The sequence below is a fragment of the Saccopteryx bilineata genome, chromosome 9 (assembly GCF_036850765.1).
Source record: "Saccopteryx bilineata isolate mSacBil1 chromosome 9, mSacBil1_pri_phased_curated, whole genome shotgun sequence".
Taxonomy (NCBI): Eukaryota; Metazoa; Chordata; class Mammalia; order Chiroptera; family Emballonuridae; genus Saccopteryx; species Saccopteryx bilineata.
This window is the reverse complement of record NC_089498.1, coordinates 74,024,268-74,049,722: the sequence shown is the minus strand read 5'-3', so window position 1 is coordinate 74,049,722 and position 25,455 is coordinate 74,024,268. Positions and strand designations below refer to the sequence as shown.

Genomic DNA, 25,455 nt, shown 5'->3' with positions numbered 1-25,455 from the left:
GAGGGTGGTGAGCACTCTTGGGTACCTACTACCTTCCAGGGCCGTGTCAACTCACTGACTTTGCTCTACAACCCTACACATTAGATCTTGGTGTCATTCCCACTTGTAGGTGAGAAAACTGAGGTGCAAGTCAGAAATGCATGCAAGTCACATGCCCGTCAGTGGCAGAGCCAGGGTCTGAATTGCAGGAGGCTGACCGAGAGCTGGCCTCTTAATCCCTATGCCATTCTGCCTTCATGAGCATCCAATCTGGCATAAAACCCAGCAACTCCAGGGCAAGACTTCTCTGGGAGGGGCTCAGGCTTAGGACTGCACAATCAGTGAGTTGATATATTCAAAACAGCTCTCCCAGGGGGAACCTCGGTTTGCTGTTGGTGGTGAACACCATTTTCTTCTTTCCCTCACCTCCTCACTCCTACCACAAAAAGATACTGCACTCCAGGACCTAGCCTAGGCATGAGGACTAGAACTATGAATGAGTGAGCCACTGTCCCCATCCCTGGGACCTGAGAGATTAGTGGGCCAGGCAGACACTTAAACAGGCGCTAGATGTCTGTCTGTATGAGAGCTGGAGCTGCGCTCACCTCGTTCACGCTGATGTTATATCCAAAGGGGCTCTCGATCACGGGGGGGTTGTCATTGACGTCCAGGATGGTCACCTGCAGGATGTGGTCCTTCTTCCGTGGAGGGGTGCCACAGTCAGATGCCACAACCTACGAGGAGGGGGATGAGTGGAGTCAGGGCTCAAGAGTGGGGTCAGGATCAGGAATAGGAGTCCCAAAGGGCTATCTGCTCAGTACAGAGGGCTGGGGAAGCAGGCAGACTTGCTGGGCCATCCCTGCCCTGGGCGGCGGGGGTGGTCGTGGTGGGGGGGTGTCCACCAGCTCTGTGATCTCCCCAAGGCTTTCCCTTCTGCCTCATGCCACAAACAATTCTTACTCAGTGCTTGTCTGACCTGAGAAGCTCATTGTAATCTGACTTGGCTGTGCCCAGTCTTCACCTCCCAATCCTACACCTGAATGTGTTCTGGGCTGTGCCAGCCCCTGACCAACACCTCAGGCCTGTGACCAGACCCAGGGCTCCTGCCTTTAGTTTCAAAGGCTCCTGATCCATGCACTTCAATCGGAATTCTGGCAGACAGAGAAGGAACCTCAACCCTCCTTTACGCAGTCCTAACCACAGACCGAGCAGTCCCGGGAGCACGAGTGCTCCAGGGCTCTGGCTCCTGCAGAAGCAGAGCCCCAGGGTCCCCAGGACCCTCAGGGAACCTGCCAGCCCCAGCAACTCAGCAATAATGGTGGCCTTTGTGATCCCACAACTCAGCAGAGGTTTTCCTGCTCATTGCATAAGAGGGGAAACTGAGGCCCAGGCAGAGTAAACAGCTGCCATACCGTGTTTGTGGAAGAGTCAGGGCTCTGCCAGGCTTTCTCTCCTGGCTTTCCCCGCAGGGACAGAAACCTCTGCGGCTTCCTGCCCTGGCTGCAGCCCCCTCCCAGGACGCCCCCTCCCAGGTCGTGCTCCTGGCTCTGAGGTGCTTGCTGCCTGCCCTACGGAACTCGGCGACAGACCAGATATGCTGACAGGCCGAGTGCTCTCCTGGATGGTGACCCCCGAGGGGGCCGGGCCTCACCTTGAGGATATAGTGGTCCAGCTCTTCTCTGTCCAGGGGTCTGGCCACAAACACTTCGCCAATGGAGTCATTGGTGGTGACGATCTCAAAGGCCCCAGCAATGTTGCCCGAGGCCAGGGAGAAAACCACCTGTCAGGGAGGAGAGCGTGAGTGGCCAGGAAGCAGGAGACAAGTGCTCAGGTCAGGTCACGGGGCACTCCCCTGAACTACTGGGCCCTCTGCTCAGCAAAGACATCGGAGAAGAGAGTGCATAGTTATGTCCATCAAAATGGGGGTGGCAGGTTCCTAGGTGGGGGTGGCAGCACACTGGGGCCAGGAGGCAGCTGTCACATGTGCTGACGTTTCCCAGGGCAGAGGCTGGGAAGTATGAACACTTCTGGAGACCCTGCTAGAAGCAGGCATGTGGCCTGGTGTGACATGAACGCTGGCTCTCACAACAACCCTGTCACAGGCTGAGCTCTCTTCATGGACAGGAGGCTCAGAAACATGACACCGCTGGCCACACAGCTTGCAAGTGCCCCCAAAGAACTCATGTGCTTCTGACCCCAAAGCCAGTGTCTCCCAGTCCCCCGGAGGTCTGCTAGTATTTTTGAATTGTGCCACCCCATTCATTAGACGGATCAAAGCAGTGCAAAGACTGGCATGCTCTCTCATCCCTCCTTGTGCTGTGGGGGCATCCAAGCCTGGAGTGTGGGGAATGCTTCGTGCTGTGGGATGAGCCCTGAGAAGCACGGAGAGTGTGCGCTCTTCCACATCTCCCATCAACTCAGGGCTGGCCCCACGCTGGCACACAGGGGCCAGGTGCTGTGTGGTGTGTGGAAGAAGGTGATGGAGGAGTCAGAGGGAAAGCTGAGTCCCCACTGCCTTTAGTTCACTGTGGCAGGCTGAGCTGTGACTGGCCTTCAGGGTCCGTGTTCACTCAACTCTGGCAGGTCAACTACGTGCACAGCTCTGCCTCCTTTCTCTGAGCGGACTGGGAGGAGGGCAAGGTGGCCCTGCTTGGGGCTGGGAAGAGCCTGGATCACGCCTGCTTCCTGCTCAGTGATAGGGTGGTGTACATGGCGCCCTCCAACTGGGAGAGAGATCTGGGCCATTTCACGTGATGCCCACCTGCCCGTTACTGCCGGCATCAGGGTCCCGAGCCTTGACAGTCGCCACACGCTGGCCCACGGGGCAGTCCTCGGGCACACTGACGGCCGAGTCGGAGGTGACGTCAAACCGGGGACTGTTATCATTCTCATCCAGCACAGTGATGTAGACCTGAGTGGGGGGCAGGGGTGTTACTAGAGACCTACTGCCTCCTTCCCCTCCCAAGCCCCCAAACAGCAGGGTCCCCCATGGGGGGTCCACTCAGGACCAGACCTCCACTCGGTTCTGGAACATCAGCTAGCTTTCAGAGCCCACCAAGGCCAACCCTGACTTTACAGAAAGCACACTGTTTTCCTAGGAATCTGGTGGGGAGGGCTGCACACACTCAAATGCTGGGGCTGGGACAGTGGGGGGGGGGGCCTCAGAGGTGGGGACCGGGGGGGGGACTGGAAGGTATGGGCCCTGGGGAGCCTCAGAGGTGGGGACTGGGGGGGGGACTGGAAGGTATGGGCCCTGGGGAGCCTCAGAGGCGGGGACCAGGGGGGGGACTGGAAGGTATGGGCCCTGGGGAGCCTCAGAGGTGGGGACTGGGGGGGACTGGAAGGTATGGGCCCTGGGAGAGCCTCACAGGTGAGGACCGGGGGGGGACTGGAAGGTATGGGCCCTGGGGAGCCTCAGAGGTGAGGACGGGGGGGGGGACTGGAAGGTATGGGCCTTGGGGGAGCCTCACAGGTGAGGACCGGGGGGGGACTGGAAGGTATGGGCCCTGGGGGAGCCTCAGAGGTGGGGACCGGGGGGGGGGACTGGAAGGTATGGGCCCTGGGGAGCCTCAGAGGTGGGGACTGGGGGGGGACTGGAAGGTATGGGCCCTGGGGAGCCTCAGAGGTGGGGACTGGGGGGGGGACTGGAAGGTATGGGCCCTGGGGAGCCTCAGAGGCGGGGACTGGGGGGGGGGACTGGAAGGTATGGGCCCTGGGGAGCCTCAGAGGCAGGGACTGGGGGGGACTGGAAGGTATGGGCCCTGGGGAGCCTCAGAGGTGGGGACTGGGGGGGGGACTGGAAGGTACGGGCCCTGGGGAGCCTCAGAGGTGGGGACTGGGGGGGGACTGGAAGGTATGGGCCCTGGGGAGCCTCAGAGGTGAGGACGGGGGGGGACTGGAAGGTATGGGCCCTGGGGAGCCTCAGAGGTGGGGACTGGGGGGGGGACTGGAAGGTATGGGCCCTGGGGAGCCTCAGAGGTGGGGACTGGGGGGGGACTGGAAGGTACGGGCCCTGGGGAGCCTCAGAGGTGGGGACTGGGGGGGGGACTGGAAGGTACGGGCCCTGGGGAGCCTCAGAGGTGGGGACTGGGGGGGGACTGGAAGGTATGGGCCCTGGGGAGCCTCAGAGGTGGGGACTGGGGGGGGACTGGAAGGTATGGGCCCTGGGGAGCCTCAGAGGTGGGGACTGGGGGGGGACTGGAAGGTATGGGCCCTGGGGAGCCTCAGAGGCAGGGACTGGGGGGGACTGGAAGGTATGGGCCCTGGGGAGCCTCAGAGGTAGGGACCGGGGGGGGGGGGACTGGAAGGTATGGGCCCTGGGGAGCCTCAGAGGTGGGGACTGGGGGGGGACTGGAAGGTATGGGCCCTGGGGAGCCTCAGAGGCAGGGACTGGGGGGGACTGGAAGGTATGGGCCCTGGGGAGCCTCAGAGGCAGGGACTGGGGGGGACTGGAAGGCAGGGCCCTGACTAAAGGGGTGGAGGCTATCAGCTCCAGACGCTTGCAGAGTGCCAGCCTGGGCCCGGCACAGCTTCCTGGTTTTCATGAAGAACTAGGAGTACACATTGTTTCTGTGTGTGTGGAATTAGGTGAGAATTAATAAAAATTAAAGAAAAAATTAAGTGCCGGCTGGCTACAACACATCTGGCAGCCAGAAGCTGCCTGAAGGTCTCTTCGTTAGCGCATCTGGGTTAGAGGGAAGGAAACAGGGCTCAGAAGCAGGGAGGCTACAGGGGGCTTGGTGGACCCCGCGGGGGGGGGGGGCAGATGGGGAAAAGAGAGGAATCTCCAGCTCCCAGATACAGACTGGAGCATGCACATTACATGCAGAGAGCATGTCGTTTAGTGTCTAGCTCTGGCTTCTCCTGCAGGGTCAGAATAGAGAGGGCCCTGCCTGGGCACGGCCTCCAGCTCCTGGATGGCGGATGGCAGATGGCTGACGGCCACCAGCATGAGGCTGGAGCCACCAGTGCCCCTTAGATTCACTGACGAGGGGTTGAGGTAGGGCAGGAGGCGGCTCAGATGTTAGGAATCCCAGTCCAGGTCAAACCTCATCTTCTTCCTTGGACCTGGGGTTCCAGAGCTCTCAGGCCTGCCTCCCCAGGACCCCAGAGGGAGCCTGTAGAACCTTGCATCCTGTCAGAGAGATTAATTTCATCCTCCCTCCTAATCAGGCTTTTCTCTCCCTCTCCTCAGTCCTAGCCACACTCCTCTATCTTTAGGCAGCTTTTCAAACCACAAGGCAACAAGCCCAAGCTTCGCAGCAGGACCAACTTCACCACTTATTAGCTGTGTGATTTTGGAAAATGTTATTCAGCCTCTCTGATTTTCCACTTTCTCAGCTGAAAATAGGAATGAGAACATCTGCTGGGGGGAATAAATGAGCAAGCAAAAAGCTGAGGCACGGTCCCTGTCCTGCTTGCTGCCTGGACAGGCGTGACCTCATTCTCTAAGACGCTGCCCATCCATCCCCAATCTTGGTCAGGGAGTTCCATGGAGTTCTGGAGCCCCAGTGTGCTCATCTGTGAAATTATTATACCCTGTGAAATGGGTATAATAATGCCCACCACACCGTTCTCAGGGGAAAAACAAGCAAGGCTTCTGTGATCTGATCCTTCCCAAACTCCCCCACTTGGGTCAAGGCCTTGTTTGGGCTCCCCATGCTTCCTCTCACCATAGGGCCTTTGCACATGCTGTTTCCTCTACCTGAAATGCTCTTAGGTCTTGGCTGTGTAAACTATGCTTCCTGGGGAATCTCAGCTTGAGTCACTTCCTCAGAGAGGCCGTCTTTGATTTCCCTGACATCGTATTGCTGGCTCTCTTGCGACACATTTACTGGTGCGCTAATTTGAACAGTGTCTTTCCTCTACTATACCTTCCTCCTGTGAAGGCAGGAGCTGTGTCTGACTTTGGTTTCCTGTTGTACCTGGAGCCTAGCCTGGAGCCGTGATAAGTGCTCTCTCTATGATTATTGCTCCGAGGATCATAATGTTTGTGAGGTTCTCCCAGTAGCAGGGAGTCAGTGCCAGTAGATGAAGAGAAAGGGCAGGTGGCAAGGTTTATGGGAATTAGACCTGGGTCTGTGTCCCCACTCAGGACTTCCTGGTCCAAATCTTCCTACCCTCTCCCCTGCAGGCCTGAGGGTATTACCCTTAACAATTCTTACAGTGGAGCCCCTGTCTCCAGTCTGCCCCTGCCTGCAGCCTCCCCAGCTCTCCTGGGGCTTCCGGGACCCAGGGAGAAGGCAGGTGTCGGTGAGGTATGGTTTGGGGTTCGGCCTCATGGAGGACTTGGTCAGCCTTCTTCCACTCGAGCACCTTCAGCAGGATTGGGGCTAACAGGGCTGGTGTATCTGGGGCAGTGTCTCCGGAGCCACTGGGAGGAAGCCAGGGCAGCGCAAAGGGGTGGAGACGCAGGGCACGCCCAGAACCGTGTGCTCTGAAATGCCCTCGACAGCCCCTGCACAGGAAGTGGGTGGCTGGGTCCAGGGAGGGGCTCAGCCACTCTCAGAGGGAGCATCCCAACTGCTTATCAGTTTCTACCTGTCCTCAACTCCTGGACTTCTCACGACAGCAAGGGTGAGGAGCAGCTGGTCCATTTTACAGGTGAGGCTGCTGAGGCCCAGGGAAAGGGCTCAGTGTAACCTCCTGAGAATTACTTAGCTCCCATGCAGGGGAGGGCCAGGAGCTGCAGGACATGGTGCCGGCCCGTCACCCACCCCCGAGGGCTCTGCCCACTGACTGCCCTCTGGGACTCCCGGGGACCATGGGGCGCTGTCTGTGCAGGTGCAGTGCTGCTGGTGACCTCACTCACCCCCAAGCTGGTCCCACGGATGGAGGGAGTTTTGGGGCAGGGCCAAGTCACAAGTAGGGCCACTGGAGCTGGGCCCTGGCAGGGATTCAAGGCGTAAAGGACCCCGAGCAGCTTCATTGGGCTTTTAGCTTGGATGTTCAGTTGGTTCCTGTCCCTTGAGGCTGATGTGACAGGGACTCAGTGAGTAATGAAAATGTGGCTGTAACCACGGCTAATGATGAGCTGGACACGTCATGTGGTCTATAGATGGCCTCAGCCCAGACTGGCTAGTGCTCAAGCCAGACTATGGCTAAATGTTTCCATTCTCAGTGCAAGATGCCACATCAGTGGATCCTCCCTGAGAGCCACTCCCATTTCAACTGCAGCCTGAGGTCACCTGCTCGCCTCTCCCACCTCTCTTACCCTCTGAGGAGACTCTGACTTCAAAGGTCACCCTCCCTGAAGTGTTCCCAGCACATGATCTCTGTTGCCTTCACTCAGAGTCCTTGAGGGCAGGGAGTCACACCACGACCACTGTCCTGGTCGGCACTCCCCAGGCCCTGACCCTGTGCTCCCTTCTCACATACTGCAGTGTGACAGCCTCTTACACCAGCCCCCGAGGGGGGGAGGGGCCCCTTTACAGATGCCACTCCCATCACACCTCTCCGGGACTAGTTCACAAAGGGCTTCCTAGCCACTACCTCCTCTACCGTCCTCCTCACATCCTCTGAAGGAGGCAGGGCTGCTGGCCTGATCCTTATTTTAGACCCGAGGAGAGGAAGCACAGAGAGGTTGAACAACTTGCCTGTGTCACACAGTCAGTGACAGGTGACAGGCAGAGCTGGGATGAGGTCTCACTGTTCCTTTCATTGTGTGTTCTACCTATTCCTTGTCAGTGCACTCTACACCCCAGGACCCCAAGGAGGCTCAGCAGGACATGGAGGGCAGAGAGGGCAGAGCTGGACACAGGGCGCATGCCCAAGCGAGGCCTGGACTCAGGTGAGGGAGTGGATGAACCGGGCAGTTGTGAAGGGTCTGACCAGGGACTTGCTCAGCGTGTCCTCTCTCCAGGGGGGGCAGGAAGGTCCAGCGCTACTCAGGGCCCGGCCAGCACGGGCCACAGCCAGGAACCCAGCGGAGAGTCTCCGTACACAGGCCACTCACCTTCTGTAGGCAGAGCCAGCAGGAAGAGGCCCCAGGAGAGAAAAGGCAAAGATGCAGGTGGTTAGTAGTCTGTAGCTCGGCCAGCCCCCATTGCAAGCAGTGGTCTGTCAAGGATTCCCCTCACTCCACCTGTCTGAGGTCTCATCTTGGCCAGGCTGCCCCAGAAGGTGTGCCATGACCGGCCACAATGCTACCCTGGGGCTGTCAAAACCCTCACCTCCTGACTGGCCTGCATGCTGGGTTGCTGGTGAAGATGTGGGTTTGGGTCGCCTTGGGGAGGTAACGGGCTGCACCCCTGGGGCTCTCGCTCGGGGACTCACTCACCACAGTGGAGTCTACTTTGGGGCCACCGTCGTCTGCCACCACTGTCAAGGTGTAGAAGTCACTTTTCTCCCGGTCCACCAGGCCCTTGACTGTGATCACACCCTGCAGGGAGGGGTCCAGATGAGTGAGTGACAACCTTGCACCAGGCAGAGCCTGTGCTCTCCCAAGCAGTCCTATGCTCCAGTCAAACCAGACTCCTCACTAACCCTGAATATGCTGCCCACTCTCCCACCTCCACATCCCTCCCTCCGCCTGACAGAACTTTCCCGTGAAGCTCTGTAGGTTGAAATCCTGCTGTTCTTTCAGCCCCGCTCAGATGCCACCTCTTCCATGCAGGCTTCCTGCTTCCCCAGCTGGGTATGCTCACTCTTATTTGAGCCCCATTGTAGCTCTTTTTACATCTTCCTTTGTGGTGCTCCGATGTTATCCTTGATTATTCCTACTTCTAACCCTAGCCTGAGACCTCTTGGGAGCTGGGAAGGGTCTCGTTCATCTTTGTGTCCTCAGTAGGCCCCAGGACAAGGCCTGGTACACTGTACTGATCATTACCATGCCTATTTTCAAAGAAGGGGTTCTTAATAAAAAACACACTAAAGCAAAGATAAATAAGTAAGAGCCAGGCAATTAGTAAGAGAAAACTAGCTGCACCAGCCACCTGGATAAAACTAGCTATTGCAATGAAGCACAAAAGTTATACTGGAGCTTCTTAACAGCCAAGGCAAAAAGGGAAACATGATCACTTGAATATCTTTCATCATCTGGTAACAAGAAGGACACCAGGCTGCCTAGGTATAAACTTTACCTTACTCCTAAATATTAAAAGTGATGTATTACAGGAATGTTTATCTCAAAGATACTGCATAAGAAGAGAATGCCATGCATATAGAAGGAGCTTAATAAATGTTAGTTAGCTTTAAAAGGGTTGAGCTCCGTGCTCCTGGGGAGAGCCCTTGCTACTGCTGTGCCTGCCCCGGCCTCCCTCACCGTGGTGGTGTCTATCTTGAAGAGGGCTTTGGCCTGGGAGCTGGTGTGGGCATCAAACCGGTAGGCGATCGGGTTGATGTTGTCGATGGAGTAGGCCTGGACCCGCACGATCTCGGTGCCCAGTGCCAGGTTCTCCATGATGGTAGCCTCGTAGGAGGCATTGGAGAACTGTACACCCTCATCCGGCTCGTTGAGCAGAGTGATATAGACAGTGCAGAAGCCCTGGTTGAAGGGGGGTGCCTGGTCCGTGGCAGACACATTCATCAGGTAGCTGGTCTTGGTCTCGTAGTCCAGGTAATCCACAGTGATGATAAGCCCCGTGCTCTCATCAATCTCGAACTTCCCCTCTGCGCCCGACAGGATGCGGTAGATTACCAGGCCACCATCCCCTACAGGAGAACACAGAGGTTGTGCAGTCCCAGATGGGGTGGGGTTTCCCAAGCTGCCCGGAGCACACCCGACGCGTCCCTGAGGGACAGGGTGTGGAGCCGTAGCGGGCCTACCCAGCATGCACCGCTCCCCCCCCCCCCCAGGCTGAATCATCCCAGGGGATGCAGCAGAGGGCAGGGTCAAGGTCGATGTGGATGGCCAGGCCCAGCACACACTGTTGACCCCTTCTGGTCTGGGTATGAGAGATATACCCAGAGGGAGTTCCAAATTTTAAGCTCAAGTACTGCCCTTGGGTATTTGGACACAAAGAGTGGGACAAGTAGGGAACTCTTATAGAGAGCGTGTTGATCTAAAAAGTGTTTGATCAATAGGGGCAGCATCTTCATAGACGACCAAGTCTTCATTTGGTCTCTACAGCCAAAGGGTTTCAGTAGCAGGGAGACCTTCTCCTGTTTCTCCAACTTCTTTACCCCAGATCCCTAAGTCTTCAAATATACTCTTCAGCCAGGAGCTAGTGGTCAAATTCCTTAGCTGAAGTCCACAGGCTTACAGGGGAATGGTCATTAAACCACTCAGGAAATCTCAGCCTCCCTTGAACTTATTTGCAAAACTCTGAATGGATGTGCATTTTCTGGAGAGGAAACCATAGCTTTTACTCATTTCTCAGAGAGATTCTTGACCCAGAAAAAGTCATGAACCACTTGACCACAGGGGTGTATGTGACCCAAACTGTATAAACGAGACAGCAATCCACCTGAGAGTGTTCAGCCCATCTTGTGCACCCAGGGTGGCCCATCCTGTGCCCCAGGGTGGCTGGGGCTGCTGACAGGGGCTGGGCTGGAGAAAAACTGACATGAAGGAAGCACAGGAACTGGGAAACTAGACAAAGTTCAGGGAGCCTCTCTGGGGGCAGCAGAAGCCCTGAAACGAGCTCCTTTCTGGCCGTATCCCTGGCCCAGACAGCCAGGCCCACGAAGAGGGCTACAATGGTCCAGCATGTCTCCTTCATTTTGTACTGCTAACTGTGGCCACCTCTGGGGCCCAGGGCCCTCAGCAAGACCGGGGCTCCCTTCAGCATAGACCTCTGTCCTATAGAGCAGGGCACACTGACCCTGCGAAGCCTGTGTGCGCCAGGCTCGGAGCCCAGGCTGGCTGGACACACAGGCCTCAGGCAGCTTCCTGACAAGGCCTTTACCTCTCCTAGCCCTGCCCAGCTCCCAGCCAAAGGCCAGTTGGGAGTTGCTGGGTCCTGCAATGAGAAGTCTGGACTTCCTAAACTTGTGACCTCTCTATTCAGAGGTTGTGACAACACCCCATGACTCCAGCCCTCCAAGTCCTGGCCATCTGGTGAGGATGCCACCAAGACTGTCCCAGAAGCCTCTCCCTGTCCTGGGAGCTGCTGAATGGGGGAGCCTGAGGGGTCCTGAGGGTGCCAGGCCCTGCAGGAACAAGAGAGATTCAGCTGGGGAGGGTCCCCCTGGGGAATGGGACGCCCTGCCTTCCCCTGCTGGCCTTACCAGTGTCTCGGTCTGTGGCTCTGACGACGACGACCGAAGTGCCGATGCCTGCAGTCTCGCGAAGCGCCAGGCGGCTGTACTGCTGCTGCGTGAACACGGGGGCCTCGTCGTTGACGTCCTCCACGTACACAATCACCTGCGGGAGCGGGAGCAGCCCAGGCGGCAGTCAGGAGGGGGGCCCCGAGCTGGGCCCCCGCCCCAGGCCCGGCTGCGTGCTCACTGCTCTGCTGGGCCAGCGGGGAGCTGGGAGGAGAGGGCCTCTGGGCTGCTTGGGTACTGTGCCCCCCCACCTTGCACAGTACCTGGTACATGGCAGGTGCTCCAACATCTTTTGTTAAGGAACAAACTTTATCTTACTCTTGGCTCTGCAACTAAACCTGTGACTAACTAGTGAATTTTTTGGGTCATCACATTTCTCAGTTGTGAAACAGTAACATTGATATAATAATTCATGACCCATGTCACTCCTAGGGTTGTTATGAAGACAAAATGAGCCAGGCCCTACAAAAGTGCTTGAATAGGTTTAAAGTGACCCATTCAAATATTAAAACGTGTCTGGGAGAACAGACATAAAAATGCTAATTGTGGTTGCAGCAGAGGACGTCATTGCTCAGACCCCTGTGGGTTCTCAGGCACCTTGCCTGGGTGCTCTTACTGCTAGCCCAGCACCTGCCAGGCTGCTGGCACCTGCACACCCAGAGAGCCTCCAGTGCCTGGAAATGACACCCTGGGCAGCCCTTTGCCGCTGACTGACGGGCGAGCAGTATAGATTCTCCAGCTTCCTGAGCTGGTTCGGGGCAGCTAAGGTGACTCCAGAGCTCCCTGTGGGACTGAGTCAAGGTTCCCTTTCTGTTCCTTGGCTGGCTACCTTTCCTTTCTGGTCCCATGACCCTCCCAGCTGTTCCTGGGGGCACTTCCTAGCAATCATTTTCACACCAATCCTGTGTCAAGATTTGCTTCTGGGGACCTGGCCGAAGACAGTGGCTATTTTCGAATTGTGGAATTATGCATAATTTTCAAGGCTGCTTGCCTGCACGAATTTCCCTTTAATGAACACGTATGTCTTAAGTTAACAAATAGAAAACCATTTAAAAGATGTTTACAGCTAGAGACCAGCACCACCCCCTTCTTTTTGTCACTCCACCTGCCTCTGCCCCTCACATACACCCAGGAGCCCGAGGAGGTGTGGCCCCGCTGGGGGCAGGCCCAGGGCTATGTTCAGAAGGACCGTGTGGTGGGGAGGGGAGTTACAGCCACAAGTACCTATGGCACTGGTGCTCAAGGAGCTGTAGGGAGGCCCAGGGCTCCTGCCTCTTTTCCAAGATGGGGAAACAGAGGCCCAGAGATACAGAGGGACTTGCCAAGGCCTCACAGTAACTGGGAGGGCTGGACAGAGAGGGTGGGTCCTTCTGGTTCCCAATCTCCTAACACTACAGCTCTTCACACTGTGTTGGGGATAAGCTGCCCCCAACAGGAGAGACACCTTCTTCCAGTCTAACAGAGCCAGGGCCAGCAAACGTGCCAGCAGAGGGAGGGAGCCACGGGGCGGGGCAATGATGCGCAACATAGATTTCACACGTGGTCACCGCACTGGGGTGGGGGGACGACAGACTGCCCAAGAGCACGGATATTTGGTTTCTGATTGATCACAGCCACAAAGTGTCAGTCCTGGCTTCTGTTCTGGGTGTAGCTGGGAATTAGCTGGAGAGAAGTGAAGGGACTTCTGTCGGCAGAAGTGGAAGTGGTGGGCTGACTGGTGGAGAGCTCAGGGAGGGGGGCGGGGGAGGAGAGGCACATGGGGGTCAAGGTTTCTCTACTTCCCTGCTCCAGGGGTTCCTGCAGCCCTGCTGTCACTGAATTTTCCTGTCCAGACACCCAGAACCCACCATGCAAACTAGAGTGCCCACCCCAGAGCACAGCTGCTCACAAGCCGAACCTCCTAAGTCTGGTGAGTTCTCCCCAAGAACTCGGCTGGGGAGATCCTGGGTGGGGTGGGTACTGCGGGGAATTTGCATGGATTTCGGGAACTCTCTTTTCATAAACAGAAACTAACCATCTGTCTTTCAGAACTGTGGGCCTTCCCCTTCCCGAATCTGCTTGTCCAGAGGACCTTGAGTTCAAAGGTTAAGGAGGGGAAACAGGGCTAGTCTGAGAGTGTGATAAAAGGAGGAGGGAGGCGGCAGAGAGCGTGGGTGTGGCCCATCCTCCACGAGGCTGGCTGCCTGCCACTCTCCTCTTGTTGGTTTCAGCCTTGTTTTTAGTAGCAGAGACGGGGACAAAATGGTGTGTGGTTTACAAACCTGAGACACACAGATGTACAGGAAACACACAGGTCTGCCAAGTTCCTGCTGGGCAGGAGGGCTCAGCTATGAAGCTGCCAGGCTCCCTGGAGAACCAGCCCCACTTTCTGTCCAGTGCTGTGCCCTCCAACAGAGACAGGACAGGAAATGTGTGTGTGTGCACGTGAGTCCCAGTCCTTACAAGGACTGCTTCACTCTGAGCTCCCTGGCCCTTCCATCTGGGCTGTCCCTGGTCTCTGAAGCAGGAGCTGGAGAATGTAGATGGTTCCCGCTGGGAAAATGAGCACAGGGCAAAGCTAAAGTCTCCACACCGTCTTCAGAAAGGTCTTCGCTTCCCTGGGGTTCAGGGTGTGGGGGCTGTGTACTGCTGTAGGGGCCAGCTCCCAAATTCCCACCTTAAAAATGACTCTTGGGGATAAGGCAGCAGGGATCTCTGTGCTCTGAAGAGCCTTGTGTAAGGCAGTGTAGGGCAGTGGTTAGGTAAACAGACTTGGGCTAACTGTCCGGTATGAAGCTCAGGTCTACCTCTATTGCTAGGTGACCCTAAACACATTGGCCAATCCTCATCTCCCCCTCAATCTCCTTACCTATAAAACGGGCATAATAACAGTGCTTATTTCATAGGGCTGTTATGAGGATTAAATGAGCTCAAGTACACGAAGCACTTAGAACAGTGCCTGGCACAGACTAAGTACTAGGTGAGGGTTTATTAATCCTTAGGTTCCTGGGGAGAGGAGCGCAAGGAGGTGCCTGAGCAGGCCCGGCTCTGAGGGTCCCAGCCCTGCACCAGTCTGCACAGCCTGGCTTTGATCTGGTTTACACGGTACCTCAGGGCGCTGCACACTTTTTTGTTTAAAAAGACTTGTGGCTAAAAAAAGTTTGCAGCCACAATGCTGAGGCACGAGCAGGAGCAGGCCCTGGAGAGGTGCTCACCGGCTCCTGGGAAGCTGAGCAGTGAGGGCCCATGCAGAGGACTATGGTTAGACAGCTTGAGGTCCAGGACCGGCACAAGCTATGCTGACATCAGTCATTCTGTGGCCTGAGGTGGCCCCACAAAGGGCAGGCTCTGATGTGCGTTGATCATGCGAATAAGCACTTCACAGTCGTGCAGGTGAGCATGGCCCTGTGGGACTGCCCGAGTGCACATTCTGATAACCGTCTCACCCTCAGTCACAGGGCTCTGGAACCGTAACCCCCCAGGTATAAAAACCCAAGGGGTCTGCCCAACTCTGCCGTCTCCTCGGGAGCAAATCTCACTTGGAGGGGCAGCAGTAAGGATGCAGGTTTCCCTCCCATCTCTTCCTGGGGCAGAGCTTCACGGGCACCCGCAGGAGATGGGCCAAGGCTGAGTCACTGTTCCCCAGCACCGCCGAGTGATGGGGACCCAGGCAGGCCTCTGCTCATTGTTTCCAGCTTAGGGGAAGCAGGTAGAGATGGGGCTGATAAGAAGCTGGTGAAAGTCCCTCCACCTGACTCTTCCCATCTCCCTCCTACTCTTCACCTCTGGAGGCTGACTCACTTTCCACCTGGTTTAGGGGAAGAGGCTGTGAGCTGCTGAGTGAGCAGTGGGGGTAGAGTGGGGTGACTCTGAGAGGCCATTTCGGTCATTTCCCTGCCACTGGGCAGGAGAGTGCATAACCTGGCCCAGCCAGTGGGAATATGTACGTGTCTATTTTTGACTGTTCAGAAAGATGAAGGTTGACCCGATTTTAGTTGCCTAAGAGAGAGGCCTGAGGTAAGTGAGGGTGGGCAGAAAAGAATACATCTGACAGGGCAGCTGGAAGTAGTCACTGGGACATGTAAGGGACACTTTCATTGGAGCACTGAACTGGGACTCAAAAGAACTGGCCTCTGAAGTCAGCCACTAATGGCTTTCTGTGCCTCAGTTTCCTCCTTCTAAAATGAAGTGGGCAACAGCTACATTTCTGAGATCATACACCTGAGATTTCCTCGGCTCACCTTAGAGAATGTGTGGATTTAGCGGTTAGTATGATAAAGATACCTCTTTCATCCCATTATTGACCCCCGTCCTCATCTGGAGAAACTGGCTCAGAGCAAAATGACACATCCAAGACTCCCAGTCGGGCACTCCCAGCACCAGGGTTGTTCAGAACCCAAATCAGTGGCAGCCTTGCCCCTCCAGGCCCCAGCTGGTGGCATCCCCAGTCCAGCTCTGGCCTTGGCCCGGCCCTGAGGCCAGTGTGGGAGGGGATGTGGGGCTTCACGACCTGCTGACTGGCTATCTGAGAGCGGCCGCAGCCCACCCCTGGCCTCACCCTGACGGAGCTCCGCATGGGGCCCAGGTCGTGGTTATAGGCCTCTACTATCAGCACGTGGGATGAGTCCTGCTCTCGGTCCAGGGGCGTGGGCCCTCGCATCAGGAGCCCGGTGTCGACATCGATCTGGAAGTTGTTGCCATGGTTACCTGTGTGGAGAGACAGATGAGATGCATGGGCTCTGTTCTGGAACTGCTGATACTCGTGGGACCGTGGGAGGGGGAAAGAAGTGGGCCCAGCCCCCTAGAATGCTGACTCTTCCCAGAGGTCTTGGGAGGTTGGCTGAATCCCACGGTGGCAAGTAGGCCTCTGCCTCATGCTACCCTGGCCTGGCAGGATTTGAGGGGAGGGAGAGATATTTACTCTGTACTCTCCTAATGGGAACCCTGGGGAACCCCTGAGATCCCAGGTGTCAGTGGATTCAATATTTCAGAGGGATCTGGGTCTTCAGTTGGAAGAGGAACCAAAACTGAGTTCTCTGTGGGTGACTGAAGCTGGGGTTTGGTGGACGTATCTAGGTTGGTCCAGCACCCAATCTCATGTCTCGTGGTAATAGCACCCCAATTTTCCTCTGGGATCTGCCCTCTCCACTCCCAGTCACACATGTGCTTTGTGTAGGGGTGATTTCACCCTGATTCCAGGAACAAGCAGATCAGCATATTTTAGTCTTTGGCCTTAGTGACTGGTTCGGGGATAGGGATGGTCACATGATTCTAGTTGGCCAATGAGACTCATTTTGGGAAGCTGGAGGCACTGCCCTGCAGAGCTTGCCCTGGTCCCTAAGACTGCCTCTGTTAGGGTGATGTCTTACTGTGTGTGGGACATGAGGAACTTCAGAAGCATGGCCGTCACATGTAGCACCTTCACTTAAAAGATATCCAACTTGGTGCAAATACTGAACAATGTCCCTGAATCCTCCCTCTGGCCCACCATGTGTCGAGTATTTGGGGCTTCCTTGGCCTCACTTCCCAGACACTTGGTAGCCTGGAGAATTCTGCCAGGGGCCAGCCCTGCTGTCCTTGGGCAGCCCACTCACCGTGAAGGATGCGGTACCACACGCGCCCAAACTCGCCCTCGTCAGCGTCTGTGGCCTGTAGCTGAGGAAGAAGGACATAGGTCAGCCCTTGAATTCTACCCCACAGGGAGAGAAGAGGCTTGTGCTGTCCCTCTCCGCCCATCCAGATCACCCGACCTGCCCTGCCCGAACCTGTGGCTGCCTACAGGGGCTGGAGTGTAGAGCAGGAGAGGAATATATCTTTTTCATCCCCACGAGGATACGGGACTGTTGATGTTTCCATGCTGCCCTGTCGGTGGGGTGGGGTGGGGTCTGCCTGCTCTGTTCTCTGATCCCCATCCAGGTTCTTGGGGAGGATGGGGAGACGGTGGGTGGTGGACCCAGGCTCGACTGGGTGGCCCTGGCCAGGCCACACCTCTCAGATGTTATCATCTGAGAGACAGGGAGCTGGATGAGATGACTCCTCAGTCATCTAGTGGCTTTGACCGTCCATGGAAGGCTCCCATCCATTTGGGACTGTGCAGAGAATGCTTCTTTCATGGTCACCAACTAAGGGCAGGACGAAGAAGCTAAATGCCAAAAACTAGGGCTCCAAAAAAGGGGGTGGGCCCCAGGCTCAGGTCTTGGGTAGAGCCACAAGTTCCCCTGTGTTGTATTTCTGGGAGTTGGGGCCCTTGATGGAGAAGATGCTCAGGACTGAGGCTCCTAAGGAGGCAGCGTGGTGTCCGTGGTGTCCGGCGGCTCAGGAAGGTGGGGGAGGAGTGTCTGTGTGTATGGGGAGGGGCGTGTGTGTGGGGGGTGTGGGAACGCTGTGTGGGGAAGGCTGCTGTCTGGAGGGTCTCCAGGGCCCACCAAACTGTGAGGAGCAGTGTCCCTCAATCTTAGGGCTCTGCCCTGTGATCTCTTTAACCTTTGAAAATGCCTCTTACCCCTCACTTCTGTAGCTAGACACCTTCAAAGAGAAAGTACTTTTCTGGGAAGTTGAGGGGGAAGCCTGGAAGGTGAGAGGCCCAGGGACTCAGGAGGGAGGAGGGGCTTCAGGGGCTGCCAGGGCCCATCCCTCTGCCTGGTCCCCCCTCTCGTGAGCCCCTCTCCCTGGTAACCTGGAAGCTGGCAGGCTCTGAATAGCAACCCGCTGGCTGGTGCAGACCATACCATTTAAACGTCCAGTGGGGGAAGGGCCACAGAGGCATTAAAACTTTCCCCCAGTGTCCTCCCCAGCGCCTCTGCCCCTCGAGAGGGCTCCAAGGAGACAGGCTGGAGTGAGGCCCTGGGAGGGCTCGGGAACACAGCTCCCTTCCCCTCTCCCAACCCAGTTGCCATCCCTACCCTCTTGGGTGTCCCCTCCCCCAAGGCAGGGCCCAAACTCTTCCAGACAAAGCCAGGAGAGGAAAGGAACACGGCCCACTCGGCCCAGCCTTGCTGACTGAGGGACACGGGGCACTGCAGACCCCAGGGTGGGTCGGGGTCACAGGTGGCCCTGGTGCTCCTTGGGTGGCCTTTGGACAGCTGAGAAGACCCTCCACCCAGCTCAGGACTGCCGAGGGCTGGCTCTGAGGTCAGTGCTTGGGGGTGGGAGAAGAAGGGGTGACAGAGGGCCAGGCCCTTGGGGTGCTCTGGGGGGGCGAGGGGGTGCTTGGACCTGGGACTCCATCTGCTTCTTAGGGAGTAGAAGGCCTAGTGAGGGGCAATGCCTAGCCTGAGGCCACACAGGGTGTGCTCTGAGGTCCCTCTCTATGGAGCGCTGAGGTAAGAATCAAGGTTCTGGACTAAGCTTACAGAGCTGTTTCCAGAGCAGGGCCTGTGGGTGCCCTGGGCTCCAGGAGAGCAGGGCCTGTGGGGTGCCCTGGACTCCAGGAGAGCAGGAGAGACGTCACCTGCCCTCCAGGTGATTCCTAGACTTGGCCTGAGCCCTGCCAGAGCCAGGGCAGCAAGGGGCCTCGAAGCCGACCCACTCTGCGTTCCAGGGAGGGCCGCTCGATATTTTCAAGCACTTCAGAATCTCTTGCTTCCAAGAGATTTCAATATTTCTCAGATATTAATTATAGCCTCATGTATCTTTTTATTAAGTGCTTCCCCAAGGGTGAAGCCAGGACCTGCTTGCTGTCCTGATAAGGTCTCCCAATCCAAGTACAAGCCTTGAAATAACAGTAGGATTAGCAGGACGAGAATTCTCCCATTTCAGACGGCCCCTTCCTACTCCCAGCTGAGCACAGCCCAGGTGGGGATCCAGGCATAGCCAGTCCTCTTCCCAAGGGAGATGAGGTTGGGCACACCCCGTCTCTCCTACCCGTTCAAATTCAAGGAAGGATCAACCCATGTGTGGCTGCCTGGCCAGAGCACTCCCAGGCGTCGCCTGCAAGGCCAAGGCCCTGGGCAGCTAGACGACATCAGAGTTTCCAGCTGGGAGCTGGGAGGGGTTCTGTTCTGCCTGGAAATGTGAAGGAGTGGTGGTAGGGCGCGGGTGGGAGGTGGGTGGGGTGCGCTGCATGTGTGCCCTTCGTCTGCAGCGGCAGGCCAGGGCAAGGCTGTCAGCGGGACAGCACAGGAGCCCAGAGTTAGGTCCTACGGCTGCTGGTGAGTGCCTGGGGCCGGGGCTGGGGGAGGGAGGTCAGGAGGGTGGGAGCTGGGGGCCCCTCTCTCCTTCCTGCTGCTTGCAGACCTGGACTCTCTGCAGCCCCCTGCAGCGCCCCCTGCTGAGCGTAGGTGCAGAAACAGGACTGTGAGTGAAAAGAAGGGAAATCTGCTTTCCCCAGTCTCACTGAAGTCTCCAAGATCAAAGAGAAAGAGATGATTATTATTGGATCATCTCTGGGGGGCTTCCTGTCCTGTGCCTGTAGAAATCAAAGATCACAGAAGCTGGCCCTCAGAGCTGGATGTGTTTTGCGTGGCTGTCTATAGTGTTTGAAATATCTGAAAATTCATCCAAATTTTTTGGGACGGAGTTTGTTTGGTATAAGTATTTTCTCTCTCGCCCTCTTCACCCCGCCCTCAATCTCACATTTACCAAATCTGAATTAGTTGCCAACATTTAAACATCAAGAAAGTTTGCTTAAAAATCCAGACATCTGGCTTCTTTTGGGAAACTGGAGGAGGTGACTGCGCTGGGCCTGTCCTCTGGCAATGCGCCGCCTGGCCTGGCACCCGCACCTCCTGAGCTCTCCCAGCGGACCTGCCCCCGTTCCCCTGGGCCATGTGTTAGCCATCAGCCTGGCTCTCTGAGCACTTTTATTTGTAACCAAAAACTCAGCCTCATCTATAAGGACCACCTGCTGCGCTCCCTCTAGTCTAGTGGGACGGTCTTGGTCACAGGGGACTGGTGTTTCTGTGGGACTTGAGCCCCACTTTGTCAGATCTGTCGTTCTCAGTGGGTTATTTTCCACCTGTTCTCGGAGCAGCTCAGTGAGCCCTGGGAGAGGGTTGGGAGCCAGAGGGTGGGCAAGGCCATGAGGCCACAAGTTAGGAAACCTGGTTCTGGCCTTTATTTGATTACTGGCTCACAGTGTGCCTATGCAGTACTTATTTGGGCCTCAGTTCCTCACTTGTCATGGGAGCGGCTTGGACTGTCTTGGGGAGCACCTACAGGATGCCCGTGGGGCCAGGCAGGTGACACAGGTCTGCAGTGGGCCTGTGAAGTGTGGGGAGCTGGGACCAGCGCCCTGTCTAAAGAAGGCAGCTGCTGTCTGACCAGTGGGTGCAGCGGAGCGAGTGTCGACCCGGAACGCTGAGGCTGCCAGTTCAAAACTCCAAAGTCACTGGCTCTGAGAGTGGGCTTGTCAGCGTGGGGTTGCTGGCTTGAGCAGGGATTGTCCACACGACCCCAGAGCTCACCAGATTGAGTCCAAAGGTTGCTGGCTTAAGCTAGGGGACACTGGCATGGCCCTGATTAAGGTATGTATGAGAAACTCAATGTACAACTAAAGTGAAAGCAACTGTGAGTTGATGGTTCTCTTTTCTCCCTTCCTTCCTATCTCTTTCTCTCCCTCCTGCTCTCTCTCTCTCTCTGTCAAAATTAAAATAAACAAACAAATAAAAATAAGAAGAGCCTGACCTGTGGTGGTGCAGTGGATAAAGTGTCAACCTGGAAACGCTGAGGTTGCCGGTTCAAAACCCTGGGCTTGCCTGGTCAAGGCACATATGGGAGTTGATGCTTCCTGCTCCTCCCCCTTCTCTCTCTCTCTCTCTCTCTCTCTCTCCCCTCTCTATAATGAATAAATAAAATCTTTAAAAATAAGAAGAAAGCAGCTGCTGCTCAGCTCCAGCCACTGGGTGCCTAGCACAGCTGGCCTCATGCTGCCAGTTTTGAAATTCTTAAATTTCAAGAGACTAGACATTTGGAAATTTATGTAAAATATCTTGGATTTTTTTGTTTGTGGTTTTTAATCACAATTTAAATTTATAAAAATACTGCAAGAACCAAACAAAACATGTTGGTAGACCCCCAGTTTGTAGCCTTGGCATCAGATAATTGCTAGGGTCCTTGCCAGCTCCAGCATCCTAATCCTGCAAGTTGTGGATGGAGCTGGTCTTAGGTTCCAGGTTTTCAGGTCTAAGACTCCATTGTAATTCATGAAAATTGATTTTAAAATGCCAGAAGACGGCCCTGGCTGGTTGGCTCAGCGGTAGAGCATTGGCCTGGCGTGCGGGGGACCCGGGTTCGATTCCCGGCCAGGGCACATAGGAGAGGCGCCCATTTGCTTCTCCACCCCCCCCTCCTTCCTCTCTGTCTCTCTCTTCCCCTTCCGCAGCCGAGGCTCCATTGGAGCAAAGATGGCCCGGGCGCTGGGGATGGCTCCTTGGCCTCTGCCCCAGGTGCTAGAGTGGCTCTTGTCGTCGGCAGAGCGATGCCCCGGAGGGGCAGAGCATCACCCCCTGGTGGGCAGAGCGTTGCTCCTGGTGGGCGTGCCGGGTGGATCCCGATCGGGTGCATGCGGGAGTCTGTCTGACTGTCTCTCCCCGTTTCCAGCTTCAGAAAAATACTAAATAAATAAATAAATAAATAAATAAATAGAAATAAAATGCCAGAAGGCATGACCTTCCCTGCTCCTCCACTGCAGGTGGGCAGAAACATAGCGGGAAGGGGGCCTGAGTTCAGGTCCAGCTCCATCGTTTTTCTGCTGTGACCTTGGACTTGTCCCCTCTGTGGGACTCCGTTCTAACCTGTAAGATGGCTCTGATGCATGCCGCTGCCAGTTTGGCAGTGCCTATTCCCCATCAGTGTTCCTCTCCCCAGCCCTGGGTCCCGCTGATTTGCCTCTGAGCTTCTGTCCCATTCCTGTTGCAGGAGCCATGAGCACAGAGGGTCCCAGCCTCCTCATGACCCCTGTCACTCCGGGGAGCCCTGTGGAGGCAGTGGACCCTCTCCCCGTGCTCATTGCCTTGGCCTGCATCTTCTTCCTGCTGGCCTCCTGTCTGCTGTTCATGACCCTCTGCAAACCGGCCACACTGGACCCAAACCGCCAGGCTCGAGAGTGCATGCCCCACCACCCCGGGAGTCCCAGTGAGCCCCAGCTCCGGCTCTGGAAGCGCCTGGGCTCCCTGCGCCGCTCTCTGCACAGCTTCCGACGTGGCCGGCAGGTACCTCGACACTCCCTGCCCGACGGGGATGACAACCATGACCGGGACTGCACGGAATCTACCAAAATGTGATAGGCTGTTCCCCGCCAGCCAGGATCTACCCTTGGGTCCTCTGCCCTTGGACACAGCCTGGCACCATGGGTTGCAGGAGGGCAGTGGCCCAACCCTCCTGTGTGCCCAGGCCCATGGCCTTTCCCGAGAAGCCCTGGAAGAATCCCCTCCTCTCTACAGGCCCTCCAGCTGCTGCCCGAAGGACGGCTGGACCATTGTGGAGGACCTGCGACTGTCTGGACCCTTGGTCTGAGGCTCTGGAGAGGACAGCCGGGGCCCCAGAGCTCTTCTCTGGCAACCAGGCACAGTAACCACCTTCAGAGAGCAGAGCCCCTGTTTCCCAACAAGAGCCATGTCCACCCTCCGTGCCAGACCCAGCTCGGAGTTCAGTGAGAGCTGTCAAGTGGCCCAAGGTTCCCTCCAGCCAAGGGAAGACTCAGCCCACACCGGGGTCACAGTACTGCCCTGCCCTTGGTCAACCCAGGGCAAAAGGGAACCGAGGGCCTCCTCTGGGATTTCCTGGGCCTGTCAGCATCCACCTGGTACTCCCTGGGAGCAGCCAGCACTCTTGTGGGGGCTCAGATGCCTGGGACCTGGGCAAGTGGGACTCTAAAAACTGGCCAAACGTGATCTCGGCTGTCTGCCTTCAATGCGCCCGCATAGGTGTGGGCCGGGAAGGGGCTGAGGCTGGGTTAAGAAACTTGTTGCAGAGGCCAGGACTGGCTCTGTGACAGAGTGGCAAGAAGCTCTGCCAGCAGCTGAAGGTGATGCCGCCCGCACTCTGAGGACTTGTAGTGGCTCTACGCCTCACTCAGGGAAGGGGAAGGCTCTGTTAGGTTTGAGGGAGGGTCCAGACTCCTCTAGGACAGCTGTGGAACTAGAAGCCCAGACCACACTAACTGTTCTAGCTTTTTGGCGATTGCTTCATTGACTGGCTACCCGTCAAAGCAACCCCAGCAAGGGCAGGGTCCTCAGAATCCCTAACCCCCAACCTCTCCTCACAAAGCCAGGGCTCTATACTTTGGTGGGGTCCCTCACTGGGAGAATAGGCAGGGGGCAGTCTGAGCTGCTGGCCAGGGTCATTTTGTGCTCGGCCCTGGGGCTGCATACCTCACCCTGTGTGACCCACAGGGCAGCTAGCCGGGTCTTCCCATAGAGTGAGTTCTCATTTCACTGCTCCCTAGCTCCCAAGCCATCGCCGGCTCCCTAACTCTGGCTGGATGAAGCCAGAGCTCTTTAGTCTGGTGTTCAGTGCCCTCTAGGAACTGGCTCTGAACTATCTTTCCAGCCTCATCTTGACCCAAGACACCGGGCAAACTGAATTCCCTTTCTCCCCTGCCTGTGCCTCATGTTACACAAGGCACCCCTCTTTGCTCTCCAGCTGGAAGTCACCCCTTGCCTGGAACCACCCGTGCTCTGTGCACCGCCGGGAGTGAGGACAGGGTCACACCCTCTTGCAGTGCGTGTCATCCTTGCCTATCGGTGTCTTCCTCCCTCCCTCTGTGACTGTCCAGCTCTCAGTCTGCCCACCAGCTGGGGCACGGGAGTGTGAGGCTCTGCATGAGTGCAGGGAGGCCCCGCCTGTGTACGTCCCCGCACCCACAGAGCCTAGGGCTTCCTCTTCGTCCCTCGGACGCCCCTGGAGAGAAGCTTTCTAAGCAGACCGTGTTGGAGAGGCCCGCTGTGCCTTTCTTCCGGTCAGTATGACGTCCAAGAGTGAGTTCTGCTTGGACAGAAACTTACTTTCAGGACAAGTCACTAGTGCCTGAATTTCTCCGAGAAATGAGGAGAGTCAGGGCTGCCCTCTGGTACTGGCAGGGTCTAGGGTCCCTGTCTGAGTCGTGTTGTGTAATAGAAACCAACTCTGGGTTTAGAAAGTGTGGTAGGCCTTCTCCCAATAGGCTTTTACCCTCTCCCGTCCAGCTTGTTAGCCTCTTCCTGCTTACTCCTCCTCCACCTCCCAGCCCTGGCCCTCCCTGAGACATCTCAGGATGAATTCCTCCTGCAGCCAGTCACCCATGTCATTCCCTGGCCGGGTGCCCTGCTTGGCACCAAGTGTTCTCCTCCTGGAGACCAGAAGTGCTGGGTAAGGTTGTCCTGAGGCTTAAAGGAGAAGGAAAGGCTGGGGATGGAGAGGGGCTCTCCGCGGCCTGGCCATACCCCCGGGATGTGCCCAGGCTGTTCCTGGAAGACCCGTCAGTGAGCCAGGGTGGCAGGTGTTAGGTGAGGGGAGAGGGCTCTCCAAGCCCCCAGGAGCGAAAATCCAGAGGGACAGAACCCCCTCCCTCGTTCTGAAAACCAGCCCCAGCCCCGTGCAAGTTCCCTCCGTTTTCTGTCCTCTTGGTGCCTCTGGAAGTCAGCACCCTGCCCCCAGCCCTTTGCTGCCTCCCTCCTGGTCCCCATGCAGGGTGGTGGGCACACTCCCAGCCGCCCAGGCCCGGAGCTGCCCCAGTGGACAGGCCCAGATATGCTGCGTTTGGCTCAGCCTCCAAGTTGGAAACCCTCACAGCTGATGAAGAGGGCAATTCATCCCTGGCCTTGCTCCCCACCCCGCAATGGAGGCCTCGGGGAGCTGGGGGAGGGCACGGGCCTCGTTTTCAGGTCCTCGCCATTCTCCCTCTGAGTCTGCTCCCTTTCTTCTTGTGCCTGTTTACTTCCCAAGGAGGGAGCTTTGGCCAAGGGCCCCATGAATGCCTCTCTGTTCTGGGCCTCGCCGGGCCCTGGCTTGCTCTTCAGCTCCTTTCCGGGAAAATGGGGCATTGCCATCTCCTCCCTGCCCTGAAAGGCCCATCTGGGTGAGGTGGGGTGAGGGACAAGGAGAGAGCTGTGGGAGGAAAGGAAAAGAGGGGGGGCCAAAGCCATCTGATTTTTTTTGGGGGGGGAGCTAGGGTCCTATCCCTGACTATATAACCTAGGGCTCTACTCTCCCCAGGAGGCAGGAGGGGTCTGAGGCCCCCTTTGCCCATAGCACTGGCTACTCCTGGGGCAGCTGGGCCCTCTCCTGTTTCCATCCATCCCTCCCTGCCACGATGCCACTGAGCCTGTGTGCTCAGACCTGACTATGACCCTGCTTGCCCCCAGCCCACCA

General features: G+C 56.9%; 3 protein-coding genes across 7 annotated transcripts in view; 1 reads left to right on the top strand and 2 right to left on the bottom strand.

The window, feature by feature from the left end:
* Window positions 1–2,886, bottom strand: part of LOC136312774 (cadherin-23) — a 75,605-nt gene extending 72,719 nt beyond the window's left edge. For both annotated transcript variants that reach the window (XM_066242622.1, XM_066242623.1), the window contains exons 1-3: window positions 2,741–2,886; window positions 1,631–1,759; window positions 585–713 (exon numbers count right to left, since the gene is read on the bottom strand). The gene's annotated coding sequence lies outside the window, so the exon portion shown is untranslated. The remainder of the gene's footprint in view (window positions 1–584; window positions 714–1,630; window positions 1,760–2,740) is intronic.
* A 3,574-nt stretch (window positions 2,887–6,460) lies between these two features.
* Window positions 6,461–25,431, top strand: C9H10orf105 (chromosome 9 C10orf105 homolog). Of its 3 annotated transcripts, XM_066242628.1 has the most exons (3): window positions 6,461–6,582; window positions 7,666–7,768; window positions 22,024–25,431. In XM_066242628.1, the coding sequence occupies exons 2-3, from the start codon at window positions 7,744–7,746 to the stop codon at window positions 22,386–22,388; spliced, it is 390 nt and encodes a 129-aa protein (XP_066098725.1). In that variant the 5' UTR covers window positions 6,461–6,582; window positions 7,666–7,743; the 3' UTR covers window positions 22,389–25,431. The 3 variants fall into 3 exon arrangements, with proteins under 3 accessions (XP_066098725.1, XP_066098726.1, XP_066098727.1); XM_066242629.1 differs by lacking the exon at window positions 7,666–7,768 and having other exon boundaries at window positions 6,481–6,582; XM_066242630.1 differs by lacking the exons at window positions 6,461–6,582; window positions 7,666–7,768 and adding an exon at window positions 18,144–18,297.
* Window positions 7,806–25,455, bottom strand: part of LOC136312775 (cadherin-23-like) — a 355,498-nt gene continuing 337,848 nt past the window's right edge. The window contains exons 28-33 of one of the 2 annotated variants that reach the window (XM_066242625.1): window positions 16,761–16,821; window positions 15,725–15,873; window positions 11,149–11,284; window positions 9,242–9,630; window positions 8,258–8,359; window positions 7,806–7,936 (exon numbers count right to left, since the gene is read on the bottom strand). In XM_066242625.1, coding sequence (XP_066098722.1) covers window positions 7,862–7,936; window positions 8,258–8,359; window positions 9,242–9,630; window positions 11,149–11,284; window positions 15,725–15,873; window positions 16,761–16,821 — 912 coding nt within the window. In that variant the 3' untranslated portion in view covers window positions 7,806–7,861. Of the gene's footprint in view, window positions 7,937–8,089; window positions 8,360–9,241; window positions 9,631–11,148; window positions 11,285–15,724; window positions 15,874–16,760; window positions 16,822–25,455 lie in introns of those variants that run through there. The other variant, XM_066242624.1, reaches the window with a different exon arrangement.